Source organism: Rhamphochromis sp. 'chilingali' (genome assembly GCF_963969265.1).
Source record: "Rhamphochromis sp. 'chilingali' genome assembly, chromosome: 4".
NCBI classification, from domain to species: domain Eukaryota; kingdom Metazoa; phylum Chordata; class Actinopteri; order Cichliformes; family Cichlidae; genus Rhamphochromis; species Rhamphochromis sp. 'chilingali'.
The window spans coordinates 20545580-20558636 of NC_137948.1; the positions used below are offsets into that span (position 1 = coordinate 20545580).

General features: G+C 41.0%; 1 protein-coding gene across 3 annotated transcripts in view; it reads right to left on the reverse strand.

Annotated features, from left to right (window-relative positions):
* pds5a (PDS5 cohesin associated factor A) overlaps nt 1–13057 on the reverse strand; it is a 40181-nt gene that overhangs the window by 2773 nt on the left and 24351 nt on the right. For all 3 annotated transcript variants that reach the window (XM_080879547.1, XM_080879545.1, XM_080879546.1), the window contains exons 6-28: nt 12771–12897; nt 12594–12674; nt 12313–12453; nt 10203–10318; nt 8798–8892; nt 8535–8680; nt 8063–8214; nt 7360–7473; nt 6911–6992; nt 6769–6817; nt 5810–5949; nt 5365–5480; nt 3670–3775; nt 3398–3558; nt 3056–3179; nt 2754–2912; nt 2544–2612; nt 2278–2414; nt 2018–2141; nt 1711–1915; nt 1091–1205; nt 717–849; nt 350–469 (exon numbers count right to left, since the gene is read on the reverse strand). In XM_080879547.1, the coding sequence (XP_080735673.1) occupies nt 350–469; nt 717–849; nt 1091–1205; nt 1711–1915; nt 2018–2141; nt 2278–2414; nt 2544–2612; nt 2754–2912; nt 3056–3179; nt 3398–3558; nt 3670–3775; nt 5365–5480; nt 5810–5949; nt 6769–6817; nt 6911–6992; nt 7360–7473; nt 8063–8214; nt 8535–8680; nt 8798–8892; nt 10203–10318; nt 12313–12453; nt 12594–12674; nt 12771–12897 (2812 nt within the window). The remainder of the gene's footprint in view (nt 1–349; nt 470–716; nt 850–1090; nt 1206–1710; nt 1916–2017; nt 2142–2277; nt 2415–2543; nt 2613–2753; nt 2913–3055; nt 3180–3397; nt 3559–3669; nt 3776–5364; nt 5481–5809; nt 5950–6768; nt 6818–6910; nt 6993–7359; nt 7474–8062; nt 8215–8534; nt 8681–8797; nt 8893–10202; nt 10319–12312; nt 12454–12593; nt 12675–12770; nt 12898–13057) is intronic.

Sequence of the window (13057 nt, forward strand, 5' to 3'; positions counted from 1 at the left end):
CGTAAACCCAAAACATAAATAAGGTCATGATTTAGATTCCTAACTGCACATAAGCACAATTTCCCAGCTCTATACCAGCATGAATCACTTTCCATCCCCAGAGTCAAACAGCTCGATTAGCTGAGATGACCAAATGTGTCCAACCCTAACCATTTTCCTGTGTGTGTGTGTGAGACACATATCTTTGTGGGGACCAAAAATTGGAAGTTTACTATGCTTGTGGGGACAAACAGCCTTTATGGTGAGAAAATAAGGGCTGTTCCCCTGAATTTGAAGACTCAAAATGTGGTTTTAGTGTCAGGGTTACAATTAGGTTACAGTTAGGAAAACGCTAAGGTGTGTGTGTGACCTTGTCCTGTATGAGGAAGAACTTGGAGGGTAAGACAGGCTCTTTCGGACAATCCAGGTGACACGCAGTGCTCTTGTTGGCGATCACGAAGAGAGCGACGTCACAGACAATGTACAGTTTCTGTAATCACAACATGAAAGAAAGCCATTCAGTTGCCCGATTGCTAAACACACTGTCTGCCCAATAATGCAGAATCCAAAGATTTTACTTTGTAATTTTAAAGAACAGGAATGACTCAAATTTATAGTTTACTGGCAAACTGTAAATGCAATTCAAAGTATTAACTCTATTATATAAACTACACTGGATGTCCAGTCAAATGTTTTTAAATGTTAAAATGCAAAACTGTAGTAACACTATTACATACCTCGTTGGCCTTTGCATCATCAGGACACTGAGCATCCTTGGTTTGTTTGATATTTTCTACCATCTTCCTAAGAAAGGCATGACTGTTGTTCTCATTCTTGGTCATCAGCACTTCAAGCATGAACCACAGGCATCTATATATGAACACACACACACACACACACACACACACACACACACACACACACACACACACACACACACACACAACACACACACACACACACACACAATAAATATTCTTTATGCCACAGCTGTACGATCATCACTTATGTGTATTCACTGGACTTTATAATAGAACAAAAGAGCAATTTAGAAATAAGAGCATTTTTGGAAAGGCAGTCACAGCAGGAGGCTAAATCAAAACACACTCACTCTTTGATGTCTTTGAGCTGCTCATATTCATGCGGTTTTGTGAAGTCTGGGTCATGAGCCAGCAGGTGGATCATGTAAGGAACCACATACTCAGGAAGAAGAGAGACAAGTTTTTCTGAGGAGAAAGAGACAATAGCTAATTTTAATGCGTGTGAGTAACTTTCTATGTCCCCTTTTTCAATGTGGGAAAAAGAAAACGCCAGGTGAAATGTTACTTCCTGAATAAGTATCTCAATAAATCTCAGCCAACAATACTGGTACTTTTTCTGTGATGCTGTGTTTGAATTAGAAAAGCCAAACATAAAACTGTAAAATGACCTTTGGCAGGACAAAAACAAAGCTGTTCTGAATGCTGTAATAAAAACAAACCAACAAATAACCATTATCATCATGTTTCTCTCTTCTGTTTGATGCTTTTTTAATTATGCAGTGACTTAACAACATCTGACTAAAGTATTTATTCCAAAAGCTGTTTTTCCAACTGACTCAAAAGCCTAATATTAACATGACATTAGTAACAATTTGTACTACATTTGGATTAAACGATCCTCTTTCATCATCTAAACTGCCATCTAAGAAAGAGCACATTAAAAACTGATGTTTCGGTGTAGAGAACTGACCCTGAGCGAGGGGGTTTTGTTTGATGTACTCTCTGCGGACGGAGATGTTTTTGAGGAGGCACTGTCGGGCATGTGCGCGGCGCTCCTTCACCGGGTCCTTGGCGCACAGAGCGAACACAGCCAGGTATTCGAGGGGCAGCAGCAATTTCACAAGAGCCAGGTGCAACTTCTGTGCAAAGATCTGACGAACCTGGTAGCACTCGTCCTGCACGGAGGAACAAACCGCGTCAGTGGATATGAAGTTTTTTTTTTTTACTTTTTCATCGATGACAGAGGCACTAAAGTCTGATATGAAGGTGAGACTTGCATTGATAACGAGGCCACACAGCTGAAACTGCTCAGGTGTGATGATTTCATGGTAACACGGCTCTTGTGCCAACTTCATAATGGCTCCACCTGCAGCCAGCCTCAGACGGGACATGTCCGATTTACTGTCAGGAGTAGGAAAAAACAACCGGTCACCTCAAAACATGAGCCAAGAAAAATTAAGGTCTCCATCCAAAGCACTCCCACACATATGACTTTTAACATCCGTCACTCAGCAAAGGGACCTCCAGCCCCAGGTACCTGATCTTCTTCTGCTCTGTGAGGTCTCCTTCGCTGACCAACATGGCTGACAGCAGGCGCAGGGTGGAGTTCGCTGACTTGGATTGGTTGTTCTTCATTCCTAGTAACCAACGCACGAGCAGTTTGATGGCCTGAACCTTTGGGAACAGAAATTTAAAAAGAGAAAGATCCTTGTTATAAAGATTCTGTTTTTAAAATATAATGAGACAAAAAGTTTTGATGAAGAACCTCAAACAGACTGTATTACAACTGAAATCACCTCTTACCTTAGCAAGAACTTCCGGTGAGACTTCCTCATCAGTGGTCCACAGTTTTCCATTCTTGTTTCCTACCGACTGAAGTAACAAAGGCACAAGCCAATCAGATTTTCACTTTTTCTTTTTGTGCACGTGCGTACACACACACATGCACACACACACACACACGCACGCACGCACGCACACACTTCTTGCCTACATACAGGGGTCTTCACTTACCCGGTCATTCATGAGCAAGTCCTTCACGATGAAGTTGGCAACAATGGATTTCATTGGGGAAGCAAACTGATCTGGAGCCAGCATGGAGATATGGCCCAAGGACACGAGAGGCGTGATGAGCTGCTCTGGGACGTCTGCGTTCAGACTACGTGACAGAGGCTGGAAGAAGAAACAAACGGTGTAAATACATCAATACAAAGAAAGGAAAGATGACAAAATGTTTGAATAAAGCAGCCACATATTTGATATGCAATCGAGGTGATGTAAAATCATACGATTGCTCAAGTGGAATAATTGAATACCTCAAAAATCTGTGCCAGCTGCACTTCCTTGTTGTTGAAGATGGCATGAATACAGTGAACAGCCTGCTTGGCCTGGTGAGGGGTGCCCCGCTTGGCCTTCTGATGCAAGATAGGAATCAGAGTCCTGATGGACAAACAAGAACAAGCGATTAAAGACCAACACAGCTAATTTTGTAATTTGTTTTAACCCCTAACTTAGCATCTTCAAATGTATAGTGCTGTTATTTAATGATTTACCATTGGTGAAGCACCGATAAGTGAGTATATTGAAAGTAAAGGCACATCTCTTGAAACGTAAAGACTCCTGGCGCATTTACGTCTCTGTAAATTTATGTCACTTACGATCTTATCTGCTGTAATTCCGTCTCGATCTTCTGCCCAGTGTTTCTGAAAATCTGGATGGCTGCCTCTGCAACTTTGTCATCCTCCATCTTCAAACACTGGAGCAGAGACTCGTAGGTCTCTGCCGAGTGAAATGCGGTGGGGTGGGTGAAAGACAGAACCTGGAAACAGAGAAGGAAATGTTTTCTAAGCAGCATCATACAGGTATTTTGTTCTTCTTATTATTGTGTGCTGACAATTTGATTTCAGTACACTTTGGTGACAGCATGTACCTTGAGTAGCTCCAGTCCTGAGCGGATGGCTGTATCAGGGGTAACACCTTCCTCATCATCATCAGCTGTGCCCTCAATAGACTTGTTCAACAGCTTTACCAGAGCACTAAAGTAAAAGATGAAACACAGATTATTACTACTCCTATATTAAGCAAATTTATGTCCAAATTTGTTTGGTTACAGCTTCAGGAAGTAAAAAGGGTTGAGTAGAAACTGTTAGACTGCAAAGCATGAGAAGTAAAAGTCATTCAGTACATGTGTTTATTCAGAATGGTGTTTTTCCACAATGAAGAAAGGGTTAAACTTATGCCCTGCCAGAGGCCTGCAGTTACACCTTATCGCCACTAGGTGTCTCAGTGAATGAGGAAAGTCTGTCTATGGTAAAGTGTTACACAATGACAGAGACAAAGCTAGGGCATGAAGCAGTCTGAGTGAGGGGAAGAGACACACTGCTAGTCATACAACTACCTGTTTTGGAGACTATACAAAAACACACTGGTTTACTGTGATCCAGTTTACTGGAATCAGAGTTTAAACTTAAACACATGTTAACATCTTAGCTCTGTTTTGAGTCTGTTCCATCAGTGTTCACATGTAGGGCTGGGTATCGTCACTGATTTCTAGAATCGATTCAATTCCGATTCACAAGGTCCCGAATCGATTCGATCCACGATTCGATTTAATTCGATTCGATTCGATTCGATTTAAATCTGGGAAATTTTGACAGTCAGAGATATAATTCAGATCAGGACATTTACATATTTTTGTATCTATAAAAAGGAAGCTGACACTCTCAAGACTTTATCCAAGGTGTGAGCATCACAGCAGATGCCTTTGTGTCAAAGTAGCTGAAGATAAAACACAGAAAAACATGCAGGTGATTTTCCTGGCCTGGGATTTTATAAAAATATTCTGCAGTACATCAAAAACGAAAGAAAACCATTAATTAATCAACATTACCTCTGACGTTACAGCGGTTTTATTAGAGACACGGCTAAGCATTTTGCATTTTGAATAATTTTAAAAAGTTTCAATTTGTTCAGTATTGAACAGCAGAAATGAGGTTTTCTTTTCAGAAGACTGTAAAAGGGAAAAAAACAGCGGCCGACAGCGCTGTAAGCAACAGTAGACTTGTGTAACAAGCAAGCGAATAATGAAGAAAGGGAAACTGTTCGAGAGAGAGAGGGGGGGGGAGGGAGAGCGAGAGAGAGCTGCGCATTGCAATGGAAGCAAAACAGTAAAAGAGTGAATTCATGACGATGTTTATGTGAAGCGTTTGGATCTTCTTTTGCTGCTGGTTCGGTCAATATTGTTTGGAGAGAGATCAAACTAACAGCTTTAGAATCAGCGCATAAAGGGCGTGAACACAAAGCGCGGACCCGGATCAGCGAGCTGTCGGCTTTCAGCCCCGACTGTGAGAAAGGCGACAGCTAACTGATTCTGATCCGCGGGTCGCGCTGTGTGTTTAAGTCTATGTGCAGAATCCCTGTACCTGCTCTCATTTACTGTTTGGTGGTTCTTGAAATTTTGTGAGATGTCACCAGAGATTCTGGCATTTCGGACAAAATAAATTTATATTAAAAAATCGATTCAGGATTTTAATGAATCGATTTTACGTTATCCAAGCCAGAATCGATTTTAATCGATGAATCGATTATAAAAACCCACCCCTATTCACATGTGAATTTTTCTGACCTGATGGCTTCAGAGTCGATGTGAACAGGAGCAATACGCTCCAACAGGAACTTCACCATCTCCAGGAACGGGTTAGTGGGCTGTTTGGGGAACGTCAACTTCCGAGTGATTTCCCTCTGCAGAGAGTATAAACAGCATCATAACATCTTAATACTTGTCATTCTGTGCATGTTATTATGCATGCACATTCACAGCAAGTCATGTATTATTAAAACTCTGGTTAAGAGGGGAAAAAGTAAACCTAGCAGTTATTTTGCTCTCTATCACAGTTCAAGACTGAAATCTGTCACAGAAATCTGCATTTTCTTTGACTGACTGGACCTTTAATTGAAAAATAAAGTTGTTTTGGTTATTTCGTGCTTTTGGTCTGATACATTCAAACTAACAGCACTGAAATTAGGGACCAAACCATTAAAGAGAGGAGGCATCAAACATGTCATCTCACCACACAAATCTCAGCTTGTTTGCAGGAGCACGTCGGACTGATGAGCATCTCCAGCTGAACTCGGAGCTTCTCATCCTCACCGAGTACCTGATTGAACTTCTTCATGAAGTCCTGAGCTTTCCCAGCATCTGGGAGGTTCTCTGAAAACACAAGGCAGAGTTATAATAGGCGGTAAGTTATGCACCTAAAGAATTCAAGCTGACCCACTGGATTATCCATCATATACCCACAGACTGCAACAATGACACCTTGACATGAGGACTGGTGTGGCCGAGAGACAAATATTGACCCCATGATTTGTGAACAACACGCTTGGACATATTAAGCAACCATGACAACACTATTTGCATTTATTTAAAGAATAGTGATATTGTGCTATATATACACAAATACACACTGTTTCAATGGTGGATACTAGGACTAATACTGGGCCAAAGTTTCAAATAAAAAAAATGCAAATAATCAGGGTAAAAAGCTCAGGTTTCAAACTGCTTTAAACACTCGTCTAGTTTCTGACAGTTTCTCTAGTCTTGGCTCTGTGTGATGTAAAAGAGAGAGCCTGTCTTTAATGTGAACACATCTCCGGCTGTGAGTAAATGGTAAATGAACTGGTTCGTATATGGTGCTTTTCTCCTTTACCTGAGCACTTTAAGCACTTTATACAACATGCATCACTCACCCATTAACACCCTAATGAAAGCATCACAGAGGAACTTGGGGTTCAGTATCTTGCCCAAGGATACAGGCTGAAGCCGCCAGTGATCAAACTACCAACCTTCCAATTAGAAGATGACCTGGTAAGCTACAGCCAGGAGGTAGGTTATTAGTGTGAGGACAAATAACCCACTTGCTGCTCAAACCGTGCTTATGAGGGGCAACCAATCAAAGAAAGACGATTTAAAGAGAAGCTGGCCTTAAAGAACAAGGACCTGTCTAGTGTTTGTGTGTATGCAACTTACTGGCAATACTCATCAACTTCCCAAACATTGCTGTGTTGTTGGCCTCAGACTAAGAGAAAGGGAGAGAGAGAAAAAGAACCAGGTTATAGTTTTAAAGAATAGGAGGAACAGGTGATCAGTGCGTGTGTTTGCATAAATGTACCACTGGCAGCTTGTGGAGGTCAAGCAGCTCCTTGACGAGGCCTCTGAGCATGTTCTGACACTTCCACATCTCATTCAGGGCCCTGAAAGCAAAAATTAATTACACCAAGAGAGAAAAAAGTATTCAGTCTTGTTATGCTTCTTTGAAGTCCACTTGTCTGCCGCCTGGGGCACATTTGTAAGTTGTGCATTGTAAAACAAATTATCTGCAGACAAGTCCACGCCGCCACAAAAAACAAAAACCAGACAGGCACACAGACATCCGCAAAGACCCTTACGGTTACCGCAAGATGATGAAATTTATGTCACACAGACTCTACGGGACGCATACATGTGTAAAGAATAATCCAGGCAGTTTTATGGTGTGTGTAATATAAAAATATACTGGTCATTTTTCATTTGTACGTATCTATGATGATTTGATGGTGTCATTAGTGTGGGTTTACTGACTTGACAGCGTTCGTGTCCAGGCAGGCATACAGGTAGTAGAGGCATTTCATCTTCTCCTCTGTATCAAGATTGTGAGGGACCATGTACTGGGCAAAGATCTTCTCAACTAATAATCTGCAGGAAAGGAAGGAAGAATTGTTTGAAAACACAGAAAAATCAATAAATCAGCTAGGGTGAAAGTTTAAAGGCCTTCTCTGCTTTAAACACTACCCAGTAGTGGACAACTAGCCTTATTCCGCAACATTAATCCAGGAGAAAAACTCATTATCAAAAACACTGTAGGAAAACAGTTCCTTTAAAACACATCAGTCCTCTTAGCCTGCAGCAAAGACCTGGTGCTGTAAAGTGGTGCACTGAATTGGTCTGTCAGCCTCATTTCTGATTACCGGAGTTGCTGCTAAGGCTGGTCTGCAGGTCACAAGGTACAAATGCTCAAATATTTCACCTCAGTCCTAACACAATTATCAATTAATTGAATCTAAAACTTATCCGCACTGTTTCTTTTCCTAAAAATGAAAAACAAAATAACTTCAGTACTTTTACTTTTTTGCCCTCGCAGATTCGCTTTTGCCTTTTAAAATGCAAATGAAATATAAACAAAACAAACAATAGAAAATAAAAAGTAAACCTCTTGGGTTTTGTGAATTTGATTCTTAGCAGCAGTAAATCATTAGTCCAATTTGTAAAGCCTGCATGTTCTCACTTGTCGTCGATGCTGTTCTGGTAGTAGATGTGCAGCAGTTTGTCTTTGATCCAGCTGATCTTTTGGGCAGACTCTTTTCCAGCCTCGTGGTGCAGACAGTATTTCTTGTAAAGCTGAGCCAGGCCCATCATGGCCTCCTTACGCACACGCCACTGCAGCAAGAGGGAGGAAAAGGGAAGAGAAAAAGATTAAAGATGAAAAAAATGTAATTAAGATTTTGGAAGTACATTATATTATTTCTTGTTTGATAAAGAAATTATGTTGCATTCAGGGAAATTTCATCTCTTTTATGAACACTGTTATATGTTATACATAATTCACTTCATAAGGTCAATAACTACTGATGATGGCACTAAAATTACACTATTGTTGCCATGACAACGTTAAGTGACAAGCCAATAAACCCACACGTCACTAGTTCTAATGTAACACATCCCCGTTACAATATCTGTACTACAAATATTTATCTTACCCTCTTGTCTAAGGTCCTTTCCCGTACAAAGCCTAACAGCTGGTCATTGACCAAGTTGAGGTCTTTTTTCCCAGCATTAATGATGGTGACGATGACATCATGACGAATGGCTTCCTCTGGGTCGTGGGAACGCACCTTCAAATACTCTGAGGGAATAAAGAATAATAAAGATAAGCAAGAATATTTCTGTTAAATCAAGATGAAAAACAGCAGGTTAAGACTGAAAGTGGAAAAACTCCCAAACACAAAAAAACAAAGCAAACCTGTCAGGTCTTTTGCCAAGTCTGGGTGGTTCATGAGGCAGTGGCTGGCAAACTTTACACACTCTAGCCTGACTGGTACATGGATGTCATTGAACCTGGAAACCAAAATACAGTTACACATAATTAATTTAATTAGGCATTAAACTTTGTAGGTAAAAGAAAAAGTGCCTCAGTAAAACTTAGTAAATAAGACTGATGAGGCCTACACTGTTTCCCCACACAGACTTTACATAGACAGGTCTCACAGGCACCAAAGAATAATTGGCCACTTATTTTAAGCATTTCTTTTCTTCTTTAAGTTTTTACACAGAAAACGCCCTCTCTGCAATAAAAGTACTAGAGGAAAATCCCCTCGCTATTATTTTTAAAGGTTAGTCACTGCTTATTAGTGAGCCTGTGCCCTTCCTGCCTTGTGTTTTCTCTGCTGTCTGACTCACTGGCCAAGTTGCTCTTGTGGTGGTCCTCACTATCGTTCGGTTAGATCACCAAAGATGACTACGTCCTGCTTGATGTGCTTCAACCCCACAGTCTTGGACTTACTGCAAGCTCAAACTAGAACGTTGGGTTACTTAATTCCTGGTTCTTTGATAACAGAGTCAGGTGTTTCACTGTGGGAATCGCCTTGGTGTGACCAACTACGGAAGTCACGATTCCCATAGTGAAACACAGAGCGAAGTTAGAAAAAGAACCTTTATTCAGCTGCCTCTAAATAGAGAGCTGAGTCCACCTCCTTACAGGACTCCTTAAATGAAGGGATCTTTGTTCTGCTCTGGACAGCTGCTGTAACCAGAACCAGGTAGAGCATTTTTGCATTCACCGCAACACCAAACGACCCAAGATTGGAGAGCAGAACAAGGACTTTCCATTACCGGGTGAAGTCCACTGAGTGTGGGAAACATTTGCTGTCCTTTGACCTTAATTATTATACTTCAAAATTAACTACCAAAACATGTGGCTTGCATACACACATGCACAGATAACCCCATCACCCCAACCCTCACCTGTCAACACCATGAATAGGATCCAAATCTGTGGGAAACCCAACTAGCAGGACAAATCTGTACACATTTTACTGATAGGTGAGCTGAGGTCACACTTTACACTGTTCACCAATTCTCCATTAATCTGAGCTCTTTTTGGAGCCAGGAAACTTTCCCTTTTCCCCCATTGTGCTAAATGGATAGACCAGTTCCCAACTAAAACACTACAGATCCAATTTATAGATAAATCATAAGATGATGGAAGTAAATTCACTTCTCTCTACATAACTTCTCCTTAACTAATATAATTGTAATAAAAATTACATTTTTGCAATAATGCCATCTCTTTACACGTTTCTGTGTCTCTCGTGACTGAATCGAGGCAGCTTAAAACATTACTTCATGTCTGTGTTGACGTCACCCACCGTCCTAGGAAGCACTGCCACAGCGGTCTGTTCTGCGAGGCCAGCTCAGAGTCTTTGGCCCCGAACAACTTTGCCAGCAACCGTACAACAGCAAGACGCTCCTCACCATCATTGCTCTGCAAACACAACACACACACACACTTATTTTTAATACCGGCTGCAGCTTTTATCTTGAAGCTGTTATTAATACTGTTCATATCTTGTGCTCAGACCCATTTCACATACTGCTGCACACACAGAGCAGCGCGTGTGTTTCAGCCACTCCCTTGAAGACAGTTTTATTTTAAAGTATGAATTTTTTTTTCCCACTTGTTGGTCACTCATTCTAACAGTATCTACAGAAACGGCTCAGTTATGACGGCAGACTCAATACAGAGGTGGCTTACTGTGATGGTGTAAAGGTACTGGGCACTCAAAGAGTCATGTCATGACCAAAAACGACTTCATACAAGAAAAGCTGGTCTTCAAAAACATCTGCGTGACAAACAAAACAACTGAGCATCTAACTAAGAAAAGGAAAAGTGAATGAAAGATAACAGACGAGTCATTACTCAGTGGTGATGCAAGATGAAACCTCAGTGATGCACTGATATCTCAGCCAAGAGTGCGTTTTGGCAGATATCGCCTTGCTGACTGATATCAAACATGACGAGGTTTACTGATGTCTGTGGCTGATGTTTATCGGCTCTACCACATGACTCTTGCTCTCGCTAAATTTTCAGAGCTCATTGGATGACAAACTGAAATATATTAAAGCAGGTCATATTTTATGATGAAGATTTCTTGTTCTAAAGAACAAGATCACAGAGCAAGCGACGGAAATCAGCTTTCGCTGAAGGGTGGCTGGCCTCTCCCTTAGGGTGATGAGTTCAGTTATTTGAGACATCCACATTGAAAGGAGTCAGTTAAGGTTTAACAAGGATGCCTCCCAGGTGAGGTGTTTTGGATATGTCCCACCGGGAGGTGGCCCAGGACATGCTGGAGAGATATCTCTCAACATGTCTGGCAACATCTGTGTGTTCCCCCAGATAAACGAGAGGTGGCTGGGGAGAGGGAGGTCTGGGCTTCTCTGCTTAGGCTGATGCTCCTGCAATTTGCCCCAGATAAGCAGAAGAAAATGGATGGATGGATGATTTTTAATAATAATAATAATAATAATAATAATAATAATGGATTGCATTTATATAGCGCTTTTCTAGGCACCCAAAGCGCTTTACAATGCCACTATTCATTCTCTCTCGCATTCACACACTGGTGGAGGCAGCTACAGTTGTAGCCACAGCTGCCCTGGGGCAGACTGACAGAAGCGAGGCTGCCATATCGCACCATCGGCCCCTCTGGCCAACACCAGTAGGCGGTAGGTGAAGTGTCTTGCCCAAGGACACAACGACCAGGAAAGACAGAGCTGGGGATCGAACTGGCAACCTTCCAGTTACAAGATGAGCTTCCCAACCCCCTGAACCACGGACGCCCACCACGGACGATTTTTAAGGAAAATGAACAGGATAAAATAAAGGTACCAGCTGCCAAATTGTGAACATAAGTACTCCCAAAGAGAGTCACAAATGGCTGCATTGATATGTAAAATTGCTGAACTCACAACGGTCAGTAAGAGAGAAAAGGTTTATGCAAAGAAATACTTTAATATTATTTATTTCATGCCTCCTTATGTGTTCTGAAAACCAGGTTTAATGAAATTATCGATATTTTCATATGAAGATTCTGCCACGTTATATTAGAGGAAGCAAACAAAGCCTTGGCCACTAGCCTCAAGCAGAACTGAGTGGCCAACAGAGGTCTGTAAGCTCACTTCTTTCTAAATCTAATTCAAACCATTAGCCTGCACTCCTCAAGGGACATGAAGGTAATGAATTACATTCTGCACAGGCCCCTTCTGGAGCCAGAAAAAGATTTATGCTACTTAAAAAACAAAAACAAATCTCATTAAGATGAATCTAGATTAGTCAAATACAGTCCTCCGCTTTTCCTTTAACCTTCAGTAAGTTGACAACCCATTAAACACCAACACCACAAAGGTTAAATAATATTAAAAATGCATACTGTTAATCAACAACAGGGTTAAAGTCTGTTTTGTGATTGTTGTCTTCACCTTAAGCTTGAACTCCAGCTGTGGCATGACAGAGGTAAGCAGCATAGGATCAATGGCAAACAGTTCCTGGATGAGGTCAAAGACGTGCTCTGATAAATCGCTGACTGATGACTTGCCCATCACTAAAACCTGATTGAAGAACTAAAGATGAAAAATAAAACACTGCATTAGATTAAAAAAAACAAAACGTTAGAGACACTGAAATTTAAACGAACCAAATACAAGGGAGAAGGTGCAAGTAAAACATTAAAATATGCAACTGAGTGCAGGACGCTACGCACATTTGCAATACATGTCTCGATGGTCTGGACAGTCCTCTTCAGCAGAGTCTTAGCAAGATCATATGCTTGCTTGTTCAGATTCTGTTCCAAAGAAGGTGAAAAATGAAAATTAAATCCGGTGAAGTGTATTATTCTTTTGATTTTATATTGTACATTGCTATGTTATTTGCTGTTTACCTTGTGTGCAGGGATGAGATTAATGAGGATGGTGTCCAGCAGCTCCTGTGTGACACCATCTCCCTCCATGATGATAGAACTCATCAGATCCAACATGTGCATCTGTACCTTGTGGTTATGGCTGTTACTATGAAGGAAGAAAGACAGAAATCCTTTCAGTGTAATAACAGGAGGAATAATTAAACAAACAAAAATAAAAACAATAATAATGATAATCAAAAACTAACTATAAACAATTGATACAGTGTTTATTATAATCCCATTTAGTAGTAAAATCTAAAAGCATA